Source organism: Bactrocera dorsalis, chromosome 2, assembly GCF_023373825.1.
Source record: "Bactrocera dorsalis isolate Fly_Bdor chromosome 2, ASM2337382v1, whole genome shotgun sequence".
Taxonomy (NCBI): Eukaryota; Metazoa; Arthropoda; class Insecta; order Diptera; family Tephritidae; genus Bactrocera; species Bactrocera dorsalis.
The window spans coordinates 50,643,653-50,664,566 of NC_064304.1; the positions used below are offsets into that span (position 1 = coordinate 50,643,653).

A 20,914-nucleotide genomic window follows, 5' to 3' on the forward strand; every position below is an offset into this window, starting at 1 on the left:
AACAATAAAATACCGCCGAACTTTAGGAGGAATATTACCTCAGGAATTACTTCACAAATTTCAACCAAATTTGGTACCTAAAATTATTTCAAAATTTTTGTGTCACAGTATGAAAATATACTATATTACAGTTATAAATTCCCCCACCAATGCAGATAACGGGATAAACTTTTCCTTTGCACAAGTGATGTCTTTGAGGTACATATGCCACCTCAAATCTGAAATTTGTCACTACATACCGTATACTATATGGACCCCATTACCTATGACTGACACTTTCTGTTCTGATCTGTTTTCGAAATTATTACTTAGTAATCAGAAATCTTTATGCATCTATTTCCAGAAGCGAAAGCAAAGCTAGTATGGTAATGTCAGGGGAATAAGGTTACTAATATGAATGTGTAGCTAAATTGAAACACCTGCCTGGTCCATATATTTGCACACATTTTTCTGAGACTACATCCACTTGTTAATTACAATTTTAATACGAATACTATATTTAAAATTATCTTAATTTTGCTTGTTTGAAATGTATTGCTTCCAATGGAATCTTTCTCCCGTACAAGTAAAAGACAATTCACAATTAAAGAATCCTGCAAAATTATCTAAAATATCATTCAAATCTCCATTCATATTGTACACAACGCTGTTCTACTTTGAAATAATATACATATATACAAATGTAAATTCGGCGTACTATATAAAGCGGTCTCGCCATTGCAAGCTAATCAACCAGCTAATATTGCTGATTTTAATTAGAACATAAGCTTCAAAGATTTCAGAATTTGAACGCGCAATAGGGTCCACATAAATTCGAGCGCCTGGTTGTTCTTAAGCACCACACACATCCATATGTACATGTCTTTGCAATGTTACAATGGTATGGCACAGTAGGTGATAACTTAAATTACGACTTACAGCATGGCCTATGGCGAATATGTTATGCTGAAACGCTAGCAAACATGCTGGCAGCTGACAAAATGCCGTTCTTTCAAAAACTATTTTAACAATCGTTAGCAGCGGCCGCAACCCAAAATTGTCAATAAATTATTAATGCCAACTCTGCTAATGTACTTTTGCAGCAAAGCAAGCAAATACCATAACAACAAAAACACGTCAACTTCGGTTGTACCGATGCTGTTATACCCTTCACAAATACAAAACATTCTTTATAAGAACTTGATTCCGATAGTTCGATTTGTAAGACAGTTATATGATATAGTGGTCCGATATCGGTTTCGACAAATAAACAGTTTCATGACAAGAAAAGGACGTGCGCAAAATTTCAAATCGATTTCTCAAAAGGTGAGAAACTTCGGGTATATACAGACAAGCGGGCATGACTAAATCGACTAGTGCTGATCATTTATATTTCATAAAGTCTCCGACGTTTCCTTCTAGGTGTTACAAACTTCAAAGCCTGTTCAAACCCTGTCCAGGGTATAAAAACTAAACACAAATACATAGATAAGTGTATATACATAAATAAATTTTGCTATGTGTAACTCCTAAATACTAGAAAGCCAATCTTACTTGTTGACCAGGTAAACCACCTTGACTTTTTTAGAATAATCAGAGTACTTTACGCACCTGCTGCCAGAAGCTAGAATGGAGCTATCAGGAGGTTGAGGTTTGCGAGAAACCAACCATACACGCCATTTACGCATTAAATTATGTAATTCTTTGAACTCCTGCGTATTCAATTGACGCCTCCATTAATTGAAAAACTCTACTTATGGCGTAACTATTGTTAAATGCGAATAGTTTGGAAAAACTATTCTGAAACTAATTGTAAACACATATGCTAGTCATTATGTATATCTTCCCTCATTTTCAATAAAAAAGTGTTCAGAAATTTGTACAGCATTCGCCTAAATTTTGATATTCACATGTCAATGAGTGTGCGTTTGGTGGCTATTTAATAACTAGTTTGGTTGCAATTTCGCATTTCCGAAGCAATCACCGGTTACGGAATCATTGAAAGTAGCACAAAAGTTTTTTGGGTGGTCTAGTTTATCACGAACAGAAGTATGTAGTTGAGCGGCACAAGGTATTCGTGATCGAGAAATCATCCAATACTTGCTTCATGCTTGTCGTCCATCTCACATCCTCTCATAATGACAATGATATCGAAGAAGTTAAACGAATGGTACTTGAAACTCTTCATGCTGGTATTGGAGAAAAAGTAGAGGAAAAAGTAGTGGATTGACTAAACACATTTTGATTAATTTTTTAGGTATAAAGCGTGTTAAAGCTTTAGTCGTACCAAAAATCTTAAGTCTTTTGAAAAAACGAACAGAGGTCACAAAAGAGTTAATTCACAATGTACCTGAAGATTTTACATTCAGTAAACACACAATTACTAGTGACGAAACGTGAATTTATGTCTAAGAATCTAGCGAATGATGCTCCAAAAATGAACCGAAATCGAAAGAACCAAAATTCGCTGACGGTTCGAGCCGTGACTTAGTTTGTTTCACTGATTCTGACAAAGTTTTGCACACAAACTGCGAAAGTGTTTAATTTTTACATTTAAAGTTTTAATGTGCTGTTCTTGCCAAAACTTGTACAATGGAGTGAAGGTGAAATGTTAATAGCTTGATACAGAATTACACTTCGTCTGATATAAGCATTTTTTGTGATAATTTAGTAGAAAGTCAATGAAACTAAAGGAAACGTTAATACTCCAAGAATATTAATCGTGCATGCGTTAAATGAAATACTATTTTTGGGTTCATGTTATATTCGATATTTTTTCTTTTCATAGATAAACAATTGCTCAAGATGTATTTACTGAAAGATTTTATAAAGTAATGATATATAATAAGACTTTTGACAACTCAGAATTCAATGCGAGCACTTTACTAAGTACCTTCCCCGGCCTTTGCCTCGAAGTCAAGGTCTGTAAAGCTCAATCTTAGAGAAAATGTTGCTGGATATACATATATTCCACCTTATATCTATTTAAATAGTTATGGAAGCTATTTACGATTAGAAGCTATGCAATATCTCAGCAATTAGGAATCCACGGCAAATGCAAAGACACATACTCATACAGCACGCATAGTGTGGCATAATATTGCCAACGCTGAACGCTCATGTGATCGCAGCACCAATTGCTTCAAGTTTCGACGATTCCTTTCACTATTCGCTGACGAAGCCAAAGCTGTTGAGCTGTTAAGCTGCCAGCTAACTGCTTACTGCTGCTATAAAGATTGACGTTGGAGTTGTTATTATTTTTCTTGTTTCTTCAGCTGTTGCTTCACATAAATAGCTTGGCTTGGATGCCATGCCACAGCATGCGAAATGAGAGTGAATGTTGAATGTAATGAGCACAAGCGCGGATGCGCAAAAACATTTACGCTTAAACCATTTATACATAAATGCACTCATACACAAATATATTTAAACGTGGAGCATGTACACGCTTATTTACTTGAGCTTGAAATACCAGCCAGAAATTTATTATTTCATTAAAGCTGTGAAAAGTGGCTGCCTTCGTTTTAGTGTTAACGTTTCTCATATAGACATTTGTAGCTTCTTAAATTTTACGGCAAGCGTGATTACCGCCACTTTTGTGTATTATGCAAGCAAATATTCCATTTGGCATAATTTCCGTTGTTATGTGAGAATCTAACTATGTTTTATTCGTTATTGCCACAAAGTTGAACGAAAAAAGTCAGAAATCAATTTTAAAGCCACATTTTATATGCATATGTAATCGAAATTAAATATGTTTACTCTCTTAAAATCTCTTAAAATATAAAATACATATATCAGAGCAACGCTTGTTCTTATTTTGTTCTGTGTTCTTTGTCTTGATCATATCTAGTACATACTTAGTCGCCACAAATTCATTTACAAGTTTAGGTTGTTATAAAAACAATATTACATATAATAAATTTTTTAAGTTATTTAAGAAGTTAATGTTATTTAATTATAATATAATTAAATGAGCGCTGTATAAAATTTTATTCGAAATGGTTATGTTTTGCATTTACATAAGCCCTCAAACGATTCAGCCATTGATCCATAGCAGCACGCACAGTCTAATGCTATTGACGACGCTTCTCGAATCAATTATTTTTTGAGACTCTCCAAATTTCTGTGGGGTATTCGACAATATGTTCAAATCTGGTCTTTCAGACCGCCAATCATCTGTAGCCATGAAACCAGAAATATTGCTTGTAAGCCACTCTGCTCTTCCTTACTTGTTTTACAAGGTGTGTTCCAAAGTAAAAAGGGCTTAAAAAAACGGAACGCAATATCAATTTATTTTATTCAAAATAGTCTCCTTCTGTTTCAATACAGCTTTTTCCACAGTTCAAAAGCATGTCGAAAGAGTATTTAAGCTCGTTGGTCAGTCGGTCACTATGCCGGTGCAAGCCTTTTGAATGGCCTCTACGTCTGCATACGTTTTCCTTTCATAGGCAAATGTAGTTTTTTGAAAAGGAAGAAGTCGCATGGTACCATATGAGGTGAATACAACCAACATGACGTAGACGAGATTGGTAGTTAGAACTTCGGGAGAAAAGGATCACACTTAATACAAAAACAAATTTTGTGGTTAGGTACAGGAGGGGAAGATATGGAACTAATTTGCCTGATTTAAGAAGGTATTTTCCACATTTGTAGAATGTTCTTTTCTTTTGATCAAATTTACTTTAAATATATTAATCCATATTATAACGGGCTTTGCTACAAAAATAGACCAATAGGAACAGCAAACCACGCCATATTTTTCCCCGCTCATTCGACATTACTCTTCAGTAAGGTTTGCCATTTCATCATGAAAAGATATACGATCCAATATGGCCCAATGACGCCGCCGGCCCATAAGCCGCACCAAACCGTAATTTTTTCGGGATGCAATGGATGCTCATGGAGTACGTACGAATGTACTTTTACACGAATAAAGAATTTCATTGATATCCCAAACCGTTTTTGTTTTATTCAAAAAAACTTCTGTAGTATATATTTATTTAGAATTTTTTATACCCTCTTTCTCATATCATCCGCAACATCATCTTAACGTACTGTATACTTGTATATTAAGTACTATTCCCTTTGTATATTATTTTTTGAAATTGATAGTGAATTTTTAATGAAAAATCGCTCAACATTTATTGGAAATTTACAACTAAACTATTTGTACCCAGCAGGTCAGTGGCGATTTTTGTACAGTTGATGAATGAAAGATTAAACAACCTTTCCACCTCATCAGTGCCTTAAGTGCATTTGCCTTAAAAGCGGAAGGGTTATGCAACTAATTTAAGTTATTTATCATTAGTAGCGGAAATTGGTTTTCATTTATGGTATTTCTCTCATAGAGGGAAACACATTTCATGCAAACAATCAATGAAGCATCGGTAAGATATAAGATGATGTTAAATGTAACTTTGTTACCGTAAATCATTCGTAGATATTTTGAATGGTGAGTATATCGAAAGCTCAATATTTTAGTATTTAGACACAGTATCGCAGCATTACAATTCAATAACAACTTTAAAAAGGTTATGTATAATTTCCCTTTGGTTGGAAACACGGCTTCTGTGCAATATTGTCCTAACCATATACATACAACACATAAACTTAATACTTATGCAGTATTGGAATATACATATATACGAATCTACCTTAATAAAATTGGCTAACGAAATTGTAATCATATATTCAAATGCTGGTACAAAGAGAGGGAAGAGACTGCCAGTCGGAAAATCATGTCCTCAGAACACGACAGAAAAATCCCTTTATTTTATAACATCGGAGGAGAAAACTGGGAAACCCTCTATGAGTAAAATGTATATTTCTCTAGTCTGGATTTATGCATTAGGTACTTCATCGATTTATTCACTACTGCATTATTTTCAAGCTACTACTTTGAATTTTTAAAGTCAATCATAATTTTTAAGAAAGGCATTACTAAATCAAATTTTCATTTCAGTTCTCCCATTTTTCACAAATTGATTTCGTCAACTCAGCAATCAAGTTTTAAATACATTTTTAAGCTTTAAACTGAGCACATTTTTAGCACACGCTTAGTGCCGGAATCTTGCAGAAAATTTACTAAAGCAAAAAGCTGTATGCCAACTGTGGCAATCTGACTTGTATTTTTTTCAAGCATTGGCGTTCATTCCACACTTGCCACATATACGTACTCGGACACGAAAACGCATTACAAATAAAATGAAAATGCTAAACGCTGAAATTCCAGCAAACGAACGTTTAATGCTCAGACAAACGATTGCCAAATTCCCGAAAGTTGCTCAAACTACACACGCGCCCCGTCAGATGTGAGCACAAACAACGCAACGCAATCAAGAAGCTGACAGTGTTGTGTTCCGTAGCCACACCAATGCGTTACCAATTGTGAATTAATATCATATAATTTGCACCAATCTCCGTTCTCCTTCCGACCAGCCATCTACGTGCCATGAGCCGCATTTGACACTCGTCAAGCAAAACAATTTGCAGCTGCGTTACATTACACTTATGTGATTGTGTGCAAACGCATGCCAGACACGCATTGAACGCAGGTGAATGAATTTCATTTTTCTGCTGTTCCTTTGGTTGTGATTTTGTCTTGGTTTGGGCGCGATCTCTAAAGCAAGGTAGTCAATGGGTTCATTCATAGTTCATTGAATGCTTCTCAAAATGCCAACTAAAAGGCACCTACATATTGCATGAAGTTATCGGAGATGGACTACTATAAAGTTTACATTCTCGTTTGGAGACGTGTTGTTCTCATACTGAGCAGGGCCTATGGAAGTTGCTTAACTATGCATAAGCATTTCCTGGTATAAAAAATTATTAAAACAGAAATTTTTAAATTGCTATCTTTATCTAGTTTCTGGCTCTATTTATTCGCATTTCACTCATTGATATGAATAATTTGTTATGGATACGAGTAAATACAATTAAACTAATTACTAATGATTATTTTGATGTGACATTTGGCTAAGATGTCACTAACAGTCGTACCAACTTCGAAGAAAATATATCTTCACCAAATTTTGCTTGACTTATTGTCAAAACAATAATTTTATTTCCGAAGAAATTGTTCAAATCAGATCACTACAGCATAAGCTGTCATACAAACTAAAGGATCGGGATCAATTTCTTGTAAAGAATACTTGTATTTGTGGAGGGTATTACGTATAGCTTCGAAAGTTAACGATTTTTCCTGTTTGTGATAGCTCTTGCATTTCTCCAACTCATCTTGCAAACAAATTCACACTATGTGATTAAAAGACGTAAGAAATAAACGGCAAAAACAAATCTGACACACTTTAATTTAAATGCATTTGTAACAATAAGGGAGAGCTAAGTTCGGGTTTAATCGAATATTTGATAATCTCGCAGTTTGTGTCGCACAACTTTATATTAAAGAAGTAAAAAGCGGCTAAGAGGATATAAACCCAAACTTTTATACTCCTCAAAGTCTAGAAATTCCTTCAGGTGCTGGAAAAACTTCGAACTAAACAAGTAAGGAAAGGTTAAGTTCGGTGCAACCAAACATTTTATACTTTAAGATGTAAAACCAATCATATAGAGTAAAGTCAGCCGAATGTTCGAAAATCCTGATATTAGTTATATATGTATATATATTTGTCCATTTAAGGCACAAACACAGTGTTATGAGTAAAACACGCTTTCTTATTTTCATTGGGATAACTCACATTTTGGCCGATGTATGCGGTACAAAGTCACTCGGAAGTTCGAAGATCTTTTCATTAAGTGTATGGGGCCTTGGGGAAGTATTGGTCCGATTCAATCCACTTTTTACATACAGACATACCATTATAAGAGAAGTATTATCCCTTTAGTTCAGTTATATATATCACACATTGACCGACACTTTCGATCAAAAGTCCACTGTACCAAAAGCGGGGTCTAAATATTCGGTACCTAGAGGCTTTTGAGAGGAGGATGGAGTCATGTGTAAAATTTCACACAAGTGAAGAAAGTTCTCTGATCGCCATTCACTTAGGAGTGGCCAGAAACGATTCTTTTACATATGGCTCAAGCAGCTCACGACTTCCGGTCGTTAACCAAGTATCTCCTGTCATCAAACAAACAGTCGTCGCACTCGCGACTTGGCTTTCACGTCACTGCTGACAGTCATAACTTTGAAGTCGTAGATAATTTTGTCTATCTTGGAACCTGCGTAAACAGCACCAACAATGTCAGCCCCTTGAAATCCAACGCAGGATAACTCTTGCCAACAGGTGCTACTTCGGACTGAGCAGGCAAAGTCCTTTCTTTTTTTGTACCAAGGAACCCATATATCAAGTTTCATCGAGATATCTCAATTTCGAGTTACATCTTGCACGGGCGGACGGACATACAGTCACCCAGATTTCAACTTTTTTCGTCATCCTGATCATTTATGTATACATACATATATAACCTAATATCATCTATCTTTTTTAGTTTTAGATGATACGTACAACCTTTAGGTGAACAAAACTACATTACTCTGTAGCAACAGGTTGCAAGAGTATATAAATAGCGAGAGTATGCCAAACCTTGATGGATGTACCAAGAATTTTAAATGCTGATGATTGGCGCCTAGCGCAAGAATTGTGAGTGGACTGTAAGAGCCGAAAGCGTTGCCTGCCACCAGGTGAATACCATTTGACCGAAGGCCAAGCAGTGCTTGATTGTTGAAAGAAATAATAAACAAACTCAGAGTGCTGTTAGCCACAACTTTACCGTTTCAGCGAAATTCAAGCTCTTAATTTTGTAAGCTTTCGCGGAGTCATTCTGTTTTTTTTTTTTTTTTAACTTTTATTGTTACTGTTGCAAAGAGTAATGGATTAAATAATTCTAGAATTTGTGTCAAGGCTAAAATTTCAGTTAAGAGCACTAAGCAGCTTGAACTCTTGTTCAAATATGTATACGTATTCATACAAACATAAACACGTTTATGTGTAATATAAGTTGTACATTTGTATTTGTTTGATGATACAGGAAAATGCAACGATTTGCACACACTTCCGTTGTACGCAAACGTGTCTACTGCCGTTTTATTGTTGTTGCACATACACTTGATTACGAATTAGAGCAATGAAAGTGCATTCAGATGTCTGGTCGAGAGCGAAATAAGTGAGAGTGGAACCAGAAATGCTGGCTTTTTCTCAGTGAAATCAAGCTATACGCTTTTTATTTCATAGACTATGCAATAATAAAAAAGTCGCGAAACCGAAAAACAAAAGTATTTGCTGCAACATAAGTTCAGACTATATTATTTGATAAATATTCAGAAATTTATATTAAATTCAAATAGGATAAACAGACTTGAAATTTTTTCTACTAATGATTTGAGTACAAAAATATTATATTTGATTTTACATAGAAGTATCAATGTCAAGCTCATGCTTAAATAATTTCTCGGTCATCAGTGCTGGTATGCTAACTCGTTATTATTGCATGTAAATACCGGCAAATTTGTTATTAATACAAGTATACTGACTTTTGTTGGATAATAGCTGAATAACTAATCATTTTGGTAGGAACCCAATAAATGGGGGTAACCCACCTAATGATAATAGATTAAAGAATAGAATAAATTTTAGAATTGAAAAATTTATTTCAATACTCCTCAGAGTTGTCTCAGGTCTATTTCGCCATTTTATTTAAAAAAAGGGGAATACTAAATTTGCGGATTGTTCTCCTCTCAAACGTGCTATGCGGGAGTTTAACTTGATTTACGAGAAAGTTCTTCTTGGTTTTTCTCACTCTAGGGATCCCTTCATTAAAACCCTTAATTCTGTTTTTTAGTTTAAGTTATCTATTTGTGTTTGTTATTTAATTATTTTAGAATTTTAAATCTTAATTTTCTATTAGTCTGTAAGAATTAATGTTCATAGACTTAAGAAACTAAATAATTGATCGAGATGTCCATATTGACCTTAAATAGTTGAACAAATAACGACATATTCGTTAAATGAGGGAAGCGATTTAAGCGAATTAACACAATATTGGCTTCTTTTTATTTAATGGAAGTAAAAAAATTCAACACAATTTACAATACATGTATCTTCAAAGGCTGTACAAGTAACGAATTTGGTGATTTAAACAAAAACCAAAACGAATGATAAATGGATTGGTCTTTTGTGCTCAATGTTGTAGAATTTGTTTAACAAACAAACACACTGCAGATTCAACATTGTGAAAAATTATTAAATTTCATAATTTAGTCACGAAGCTCCGCAAATATTTAGTACGGTAATGTTAATGACCTTTCCAACACAGATTACGTATTTGTTACTGTAAATCTCATGCATTCCGCTATCACTAAACTACTTTTTTTCTTTTAATTCCTTATTTATTATACCGTTACTTCACAAATAACAATTTCTATACGCAAACCAGATTTCACATATATTTGAAATTCTATCGTAATTAGTAATAGCTTAACAATAATTTATGCAAACATAATAGAGGTCAACGTCGTCACTTCACTTGCATTTGTTCCCCTCACACTCACTGATTTTTCTCTTTCGGTTATTAGCCTCATGGCACACTTTGTTAAGGCGTGAACGTAACAATGCTAGAGGTTGATTTTATGCGTTGTTGGGGCACGCCCTTTGGACCAGCGTCACTGAAGAAAATTAATCGATGCAAGAGGCATCGACTAAGTATTGGAAATGTGTATGCAACGACTCTCTGCACAACTAACATCCGTGACCAGACGTCAGTGTGTCGAGCAAGACATAGTTGAGGGCAATGAAGTCAAAGTCAACGTGAATGTAGCGTTGAGAACTCAATTGAGAATGACTTTATCATGCGTACTTTCAAAATATTTGGATAATGAAATCACAAATCAGCCAACGGCTTAATTTTCGCTATGTATGCTTTAATTAGGTAATGATCTGATTAAATTTGCTGGCAGCAAAAATGTCGTGATCTGAATAAAAACCTCCTAAAGAGATAGATAATTAAAATACGTAGTTTCGCAGATTCTTTTGTGAGCACAGCACGTAGCCAAAGTGCCTAAACAAGTATAAGTTTTTTTGCTTACTATTAGGCAATTTATACTAGATCTTAGAAGGAAAGTGAAGTTTCGAGCATGCATATTTACAGCAAGTTTGCTACTTAAGTCTTTTGAGCAGCACTAGCGTTTCTTCGAAAGACGGAAATCACCAGAAAAGAAATGTGCGAAAATAGAAATGGGCAAATGTACAGAATTATGGATTGAACATTAAATAATCCAGTTAAAATAGGCGTACGAAGTTACATTAATTCACAACGAATCACGAAAAAAACCTAGAATATTTTTCCCACATACCGGAACGATGAGGAGTTATAGTATTTTCTGTTTAATGTTTTGAATATATTCATTAATTGTCAGATTGTTGTAAGTTTGGGCAATTTTTCTCTCATCATTTCTGTGTATGCACTCCACCGGACTATAAATGTTTCCGAAAACTTTAACAACATTTTTAAATCAAAAATATTTCGAAACTTTTACACGTATCACATATTGGACGTGCTTTCATTGATTATATTAAAAATAAGTGGAGTTTTTCTCCAATTTTAATAATAGAGATGAGGTCCAATGACTTTGTGATATTTATTTTGATTGATGTGGTTAATAAGAAATTCTCTAAAATCTTGCACTATAGTAGAGTAAGCGGAGAAGTAAGGAATAAACCACCATTTTTTGATTGTTAGTGAATTAACATTTGCAGGATAGGACGAACACACAGAAATTAAAAAATACCGTAAATTAAATATGTCCCTTCGTTCCATAACTTAATTTGTACAGATATAACAGATACAGAAAACCCTAAATCTTTTATCATGACTTTAAAAACAAAATTAAGACTGGACTCAACAACTCAATGAGATATAAACACCCGTACAAAACCAAACTTGTTTTTGAACCTTATTTGTATAGAACAATGCATCAAGAAAAAAATCAATTTATTCAAAAAAACAAACAAAAATTCATCGAATTATTATCAAACATTGTCTGCATTTTTACGAATTCATCTTTAAAAGCAGGTGTTCAACGATGTATTACAACGATTTTCATGTAAATCCATAGTCCAATAAAAACTATTATTTATTCTATTATTCTTCTCATTTGTATATAGTTGAAAAAAAAAAGAAATATTCAACAACTACTCGCTTCACTAGTTTTCAATTTATATTTCAGATAAACCAGCTTTACCCTCTTCCCCACTTCCATGCATTGAACATAAACCACGCATTTAACCTGAATACTAAATGAGCAACACATCGGGAATCTTAAGCTTATTTGTGTTATATGAGAAAAATACACGAAGAACGCACGGGCATGGTATATAAACAAAAACCTTCAGTAAATATGTCACTCAAAGAAGCGTCACTCAACTGAAAGAAAAGTGTAAACCAAATAAATAGTTATGTACATATGAAGAATATACCTTTTTTAGTTTTCACCAGTAACAACTGAACGCGACAAATTAAATTCTCTTTTAAAAGTAATAAATTGTTTTATATTTTTAGTAATTAAATAGAAACCCTATAAATAGTGTATATATTTTTTTTGTTTTTGTTATCGCCTCAAAACTTACCTCAAAATCATCTTAGTAACCCTCAAAATGACAGCTAGAATATACCGCCTCGCTTTGTTGTTGGCAGTACAGAAATGGCACGCAACAAATTTAATCCGTTATTCCAAATATGGCAACAACAGTAAATATAGATTACTTATTTAAACAATTTACAATATCTTTGAGTACTTCTAATTAAATTCACTGCTTCGCCGGGATGTTCGCGGGACAGCAAGTGCCTCCCAAATTTTTTTAGTATTGGACTTTAGAGCTCGCAACAATTTGTCATCAACACTATGTACACCGCCCGCTCAATTTGTCAAATACCACAATTAATTGTTTAGCTATTGCGATCTCAACCAATTAGTACGAATCATTTAACCCACAAAATTGTCAAAGTAAATATAGTAATTATTGCACCGCATGGATGTTACTTTATGGGTTTTTTCTTATTTCCGCAATTCCAGTAAATTTTGAGGCTGTTGTGTTCAATAAACTTTCTTTTACTTGTTTTTTTTTTTTTGATTTTGACTTTTCTTTCTTTACTGATTAAATTCGTACACTGAACCAAGTAGAAAGCTCGTTTTCAAACAAAAAATTCTTGAGTATTTATGCGCATTTCTTGCTGTTCTTTGGTTTGCGCAGCCGTTTATGATTTACAAAAACTTCGATATTCGCTTAAGCTTCACTTTTCTTCCTTTAAAATACCGTTAGCAGTTAAAAACACCGCAATCATCACCGTATTGGCGTGTGTCCAACGAACGACTGAATGATTTGGCCAAGTGTCTACGAAAAAAACCAAGCCGCTACTGCTGCCACCAGCGCCGCCGACCAAAGTTGACGCATTCTTCGTCGCACAGCGTCAGCGTCTTCAAAGCTTTGGCTGAGAAAGCTTTTTGTTTGGAAATGTAATGTGACTGGCAGTACGTATAGTAACAACTAGCACAGACCGTAACGCTATTCATTACCAACACCAATGTCATCTGAACTCACAAGTCGTCGTGTCTACGCAGCTGCGCATGTGTCTGGAGCACAAATTAATCGCGCAGCAAGCAGTTAAGTTGTATTTCCAAAGTCGATAGTACAGTTTTGAGTACATGTGGTGAGTTGGCCATTGCATATCATAGTTGTCTCCGTTTTAAACATACTATGTGGTTATGTTTACCGTTTATTAGAAACTACTTATAAGATCCTGGTGATAATATTTATTTGTTATCTTCTTCTTCTTTATTGGCGTAGACAACGCTAACGCGGTTATCGCAATTTGGCGCCAATTCGATATACCAAGTGCAGCCAGATCCTTCTTCACCTGATCTCTCCGATGGAGTGAAGGTCTTCCTCTTCCGATGTTGAGGAGGCTTATCCCGCATACTCTATAAAGAAGCCGATGCATATTCTTTCTCAGTTCTCCGCCGGCAATCCATCGACCCCGCCGCTTTGTTATTCTTCATACGGGTAATTGCTATTCGAACTTATTCATTGTCGGGCAATGGAACATCTCCTCCATCGCCATCGATTGCGATTATGCTTTTACTGCCATTCAACAGGCCGAAAAAGTTTCCCTCCATAATTTTAGAATGCTCTGTACATCAGTCACCAAATCACCACTGGGGGTTCTACAAGAGTAATCTCCGGTCTTGAAACCTTCTGTCAGTCGCCGCATCTTTTAGTCGCATCTTCGAGTATTACCCCTGTCGGCCAGCTTGTCAAGCTCTTTATACTCGCGCATTTCGGCCTCTCTCTTTGGAATCTAGTACTACAGGTAATCATATTTCAGGCCTCGGTGAAGTCGACCCCATTTGGGGATGTTTCTTCGTCAATGCTGAACTTACCGTCTGTTGTGCCAAAAATACCTTCTTTGCCCACCCTGGCGTTAAAGTCACCAAGCACGATTTGGAAATTAAAAATACGGTGGCATGTCACTTACTTAATTTTATAAACTTTGAAAAATTACTTTTGTAATCTTAAAAATTTATTGATTCAATCAAAAACAGTAAGATTCAACCGAAGATTTTATATACATATACATATGTATATTTATGGGCATTCAGATTCTACTTCGAACACCTATACCAAGTTCTCGATGTAGGGGAAAATACAGGGTTGTCCGGAAAGTAATAGGACTGATTTTATTCTGCCGCGACTGTACTTCGGAGCGTGCGCGCACATACTGGATTCGGTAGAGGCGTTCCTAGCTAACGAACGAGCGGCTGGTCAGTTTTCTCCAAGCACCTGGGGAGTCAAGACAAACATTTTTGCACGACGTGTTTCTGTGAGTGGTGCAAGCCGAAAAGCAGCATACACCTCGGCTCTCAAGGCTAGTCCGGAAAATGCCTTCCGTGACGCCTTCAATGCTTGGAAATCTCTCCTGCTGCATCGACGCAGAAGGAGACTATTTTGAAAGTTTTTAAATAATTGTAACGATTGTTTTAATACATTTTTTTTTAATCGACTCAGCCCTATTACTTTCCGGACAAACCCTGCAGTAGAAGAAATTTAAAAATATAAAAAGTAGTCACCTTACACTTTCAGGGTTCTTCTAGACCAATTGATTTGACTTTTATTGCATTGATTTCAACAGCGATTTTCTCCCTATACACCTAAGGTACAAGGGTCTAAATGTAATATAATACGTCTGTAAATAATCTTGATTCACATTAACAATATATGATACATTTATGATTACGAGAAGTCATTCGGTACCACATCAAGCCTTTACGGTGGATTATTAATCAAATCGAAGTTTTCAGTGCTCAAAAATGCAGTTGTCTCAGACGAGGTGAAGAGTGAGCCGCCTTGGGCGGTTGATTTTCCTAATTTCTTGAAAGGTAACTGGCAAATGATTGCAACATGTCTAATTATATTTGGAAAAATTGGACATGTGCTTAGAAGTGCTTCGTAAGCGAACAATTTTTGTTAGATTCGGTTCATCTATAAAGACCCACACAGTCGACTGCTATTTACTTTGGGAAGAATGTGCGGTAATTCGTGTTTCATCATATGTCTCATTGTCATAGACATGTTTCGAAGCACCGTTATCATATATGTTTACCATTTTTCTCGACCAATCGCCACGAGCTTTTTTGAGCGATCAACAAATTGTGTAAGATCCCACGTGAACTATTTTTTTCTAAAATCAAATGCTCATGGAATATTGAAAGTATGCTAGTCCCACTGATGCCTTTAGTTGTTTCAATCCCACGATGAGTCACATGATGATCTCGCAACATCAGTTTGAGCACTGCATCAATAAAGTCTGGAGCAAGAACTGATTTTAGATGACCTCCACAAAATTCGTCTTAAAGTGAGCTACGACCTCGATTGAATGCACCATATCAACAATAAACACTTGTCCAAGATGGAACTCCAAAGCCAAAAATTTAATTAAATTCATCGACGCACTGTTGCTGAGATAATCCACGTGGTTAAAAATAATCGTGCAAAAATGTTCGCGATTTAATTCTTTGACCGAGCTGAGTATTTTAAGTAACTGTAAACAAGACAAATAACGCTTGTATGTCAAAACGTTCTCAATATATATCACATTAGAAATGTCAAGCTCTACCATTAAGTTGTGTTTGCCAAGTCCCGAAAAATAAAAAGCAACCTACTTACAGGTGTAAAAGTACTTGGACATCAGTACATGTGGTGTAAGTGTGAACGACTACGCATGCGCCGTTCTTCCAACGCCAACAGGTCAATAGCAGTAATCAGCCACTTAAATAATAAATAACCAAAATGAAGAAGTGCTCATAACATAACTATGCATATTAAGATACATACTATACATATGTATGTAAGCACAATAACATCTCTGATAAAGCAATATGAAAACAAAACGAAAATAAACCAAACAGCAATAGCCAAACAGCGCAACGAGTTCACCTTAAACGCCCGTCATTTGAACACATGACTATTCTTACTGCAATAATTGTGCTTCTTCTTGCCACTTCTGCTGCTGTTGCTTGTTTTCTAATGACTGTGACAAGGCGAGCACATGACTGACCCAACGCTACAAACGGTATTCACAAAAAACATTGAAGCGAAAAGGCATTAGCGAATAAAAACAGGAAGAACTTAGCCCAATAAGCTGACAGACTGATTCAAATACACAAATAGGATGCAAACTTATTAAGAAAGATATTACTTACATACTATGTATATTTACTGTAAACATGGAATTTTTCCGCCACTGTTGCTTTAGATTCTGCTCTTGCCATCTTTTTACGATTTTTATAAGCATTACAGTTCGTTTTCCGTCTTTCTGAGAAGACTCTCTACAATCTACACAAAATTTTGTTTGTTGTTGTTGGCGTATAATTGTACAAACCTAATGGTAAACAAGTAATCAAAAGCTAAGTTCGGGATAGATAGACAGACATTTAATACTGAGGTGTTGTACTGCGACCTAGGGTCTATTGTGCCCTCTCTTATATCACATATGTATGTTCAGCAAGCTCCAGCAGCCTGTTGGGCTGAGGTCAAGTGACCTCTGTCCATGTAGATGGAACCCAGGGCCTTAAGCCTGCTTCTGAAAATTGCTGGACAATCCAGAATCAGGTGTGCTGGTGTTTCCTGTTCCAAGTCGCAGAACCGGCAGTTTGCGCAAGAGACTATGGCCATGTTCGACAAGTGCTTCCTGAGCCTGCAGTGCCCTGGAGGCGGAATTTGTCACGGGCTAGGTTAATTAGTTCCTTAAACCTGGAGAGGTTGTACCCTCTTCGAAGCTGCCAGTACTGTTCTCCCTCCTCCGTGCGGAGCAGCTCCTTAAGAGTGTGGGACCACACCGCGATGCATGGTTCTGGTCCCGTCATCTTGGACGCTGGCGAAACGAGCTAGTTCGTCGGCTAGCTCATTTCCGACCACCCCTTTATGCTCCGGCACCCAGATTAGGTTTACCCGATTGCACACTTATAGGTCGTTCAGCCTTCATATGCTCTCCTCTACTAAAAGGGATTTAACCTCATATCGCTTTTAGTGCCGCTTGACTGTCGCTAAGAATGGCGATGCGCTGATTGCGATAGTTGCGGTGGAGATTGAGTTCTACACACTGTCTTTTGGCAAAAACTTCTGCTTGAAATGCTTGGAAAACGTCCCATTGGTATGCGGTCCCGCAATGACTGCTCCAATGCCTTCCGGTGTTTTCGAGCCGTCAGTGTACTAGTGGATAGTATTGTCTCTCAGCAGTATGTAAAGCGTGGAGGCATTCCACTTTGTCTTGTTGCCGAGAGTAACTCTAAAGTTCTTTGTGAGATTAATCCTCTTTGTAACGCCGTCCCTTGGAAGTAGGGCCATTGGAGTGCTTTCCTCTAGTGCCAGTGTTGAGACAACATTATCTTCCCTTTGCCGTAACCCTCTGCTGACATTAGCAGCATTTAATTACCAGATGCAGCGGTGTGAGCTCCAATATGACTCAAGCGCTGCAGTGGCGCATCTGCGTATTGCCCCTGAAGCACAGACACCGGCGAGCCCTTGCAGCTTCGATAGTTTAAGACCTTCCGAAGACTGAGTTGCCTTGGCAGTCTAATGACACCTGGCTTGCATCCCCAAGGATCTGCCGACCAGGCGTCGTCAACGTACCCCTGGCAACGAATCCCATTGCTAGTGAGCAACTCAAAGAGCTCATATACTACCAGGTTCCATAGCAGGGGAGATAGTACTCCACCCTCTGGGCAGCAAGAGAGACGAATCTTGCCAAGACGAATCTTGCTCGTGTGTAACCGAACATTTTATACTCCTGCAATTTGCAATAATCAAAGCCAGGATAATTTCTTCAGGCGCTGGTAAAACTGCAAAGAAATTGTATATAAATTACAATCAAATTAAGAATATTCGGGACTTACTTGAGGCTATTAACTTAGACTTCGTTTTATTTCTATATTTTGATTATCGCGCTTTTAGTACTTAGTTTTTAACAGTACTATTATGTATGTGGGGTATGGGTGGGTTTTGATCCGATTTCATTCATTTTCACACCGTCGGTAGCGGTTCTCACAGTATTTATTTTAAGCGAATTTGGTTACTTTGAATTATACGGTTTGAGAGATATGCAAAAGCTATGTATATGTGTAGCTCTTGCCACTGCGATCCTCTATACTAAATTAAAATTGCAAATCTCAACTGAGTACTTAGTTATGACCCACGTTTTGAAGACGTGGCAGTGGTCCGATTACATTCATTTAAGAGCTTCATCTTTTTGCCAGAAAACATGAACGCCAAGTTTCATCGCGATATTTTAATTTTTACTCACGGACGGACGGACAGGTTTTAACTCGTCTCGTCATTATTTATACTATATCTAACCTGTTCCTCATTTGAGTATTTTCGAAGTAATTTTTACATCTACCGTTAACAAAAAATTGTAAATGATTCGAATTGTGCGTAGTTTTCACTCTTACTTGGTTGCAATAATTTGTAACTTTATACGGGCGTGAGACTTTTTGTCAGTTAATGATGTATATATTCAATCATTACACACATCTATACACACGCATACACATAAATATTTGCGGTTTTCATTGCAGCTCTACGTGCGGCAAATTCAGGGAACGTCACATAAACCACTAACGGAAATTAAAAGTTTTTATGCCGCGTGTGATGTACTCATGAAAATATATAGAATTACTCACAAAATTGATCACAGTATCAATAAGTGCCTAATCGATGATAAAAAACTCGTAAATGTTTTAATGTTTTTTAAATATTTTAATTAAGCACAAACTTTAGATGTTCCTCACGAAATAAAATCCCTCGCCTGCTGCACCGTTGACAATAATTCGCTCAATTAGCCGATTTCGCCTGCAACCGATTTTATTAGTTTACTCCACAGCTGCTCGATGGGCCTCAGTCTCCTACAGTGCCAAAGAAATGACTGCGCAGAATCTCAATATAAGACTTTGCCAACATACGTCCTTCCTTGGTCGTCGTGCATCGCCACACCATAATGGAGCATCATCCACTCTTCAACGTTGGCTTAAGGTGGTGTGCCTGCATTTTTGAATCCTTATTTCACCACGTCCATTCTGCCTATCCGATCCCAAACGATTTATTTAAGTCTCGCCCGACCATACGACCCTCTCCCAGTCACTTACATTCAGATCCAGTGTTGCTTTTTTGATCTTAGCAGGGCTTTTTGTACAACACTTCGTAATTTTCAGCGTTATGTGTACACAAACCCTTAAATTAATATTCTTTGCCCGGCTATTTCAATGGAATTTCCTCATTTTCCACTTCATATGATCCTAACAACGTCCCGTACCTGAAGCTGAGTCGGATTAGTGCTGACTGCATATGCAAGACGGAATGAAAAAATAAATGGCTATTCCACTGAAGCGTGATCAATTTTGTGAGTCACTTTACATGTATGTATCAAAGAGAAGCTTTTGCAAACCTATTAATATGCATGTAAAAGATTTTTGGTAAAGATATAATACATATGTAGTAAAGCACTCAGTTACATTTTAAAGTCATTCTCATTCATTTAATTATACATTGGAATGGGATTTCAAATCCTTTGCTATAAGAAAATCATGAATCAAAGTTATCATGCTTCAGCTTTTAAAGACTATTTCACCATCATTTTAAAAAGTTTGTACTCTTGCAGCATGTACTAACATATAATAGTTTTGTTCACCTAACGGCTGTGTGTATCGAAGTTGAAATCCGATCGGCTGCCTGTCCTAATAGTTTTAGTGTACATACTCGTATGTATCTTCCAACCTATTTAAGCCAAATGAACCAAACTCGCTTAGAATAAATCTTTTCAGCATGGTTGAAATGTACCAATAACTGTTATGTTTAAAACTACTAAAAGTGCGATAACTCAATAAATAAAAACGTCAGAGGCTCTAAATAACACCCTAAATGAAAAAACTTTAAGTAAGGGAAATCTCGGGACTATCAACCAAATTCGGTACTTAGCATTATTACTGACGGACCTATGTCACATTTTGAAAATGAACGCAACCGAAGTACAGCCATTCCTACTTTCCATTCACATTATTCTTAATTCCATATCATTCACTTCTCAGAACACAAATCAAGAACCAATCAATGTATGCAAATGAAACTTTGCACTAATAGTGCATTTAAAGGGTGCTACCTGATAACCTGATTGTCAAAATCTGACTAAAACTTTTCAAGCCCAGTTCCTATGTCGAACTTCCGGTTTTTTAATGGAAGTTGCAAGAGTATAAAGTCCTTACCTCTTATTAAATAAATAGCAACACAAATAATAAAACAACCAAGGAATGCCCAAATTCGGGTGTAACCGGACATTTTATAGTGCCAGGTGTTGCTAAGATAAAAGGCAGGAAATACTCTCAGTTCTTGAAAACCATTTTATAACAAGTAAGGAAGGGCTAAGTTCG

The 20,914-nt window shown here is 36.3% G+C and overlaps 1 protein-coding gene across 1 annotated transcript in view; it reads right to left on the bottom strand.

Moving 5' to 3' along the window:
• The window catches only part of LOC105226103 (peroxidase), a 42,657-nt gene extending 29,319 nt beyond the window's left edge, over positions 1-13,338 (bottom strand). The window contains exon 1 of the mRNA XM_011204878.3: positions 12,567-13,338. Within this exon, the coding sequence (XP_011203180.1) occupies positions 12,567-12,577 (11 nt within the window). The 5' untranslated portion in view covers positions 12,578-13,338. The remainder of the gene's footprint in view (positions 1-12,566) is intronic.
• Between the last annotated feature and the right edge of the window lie 7,576 nt (positions 13,339-20,914).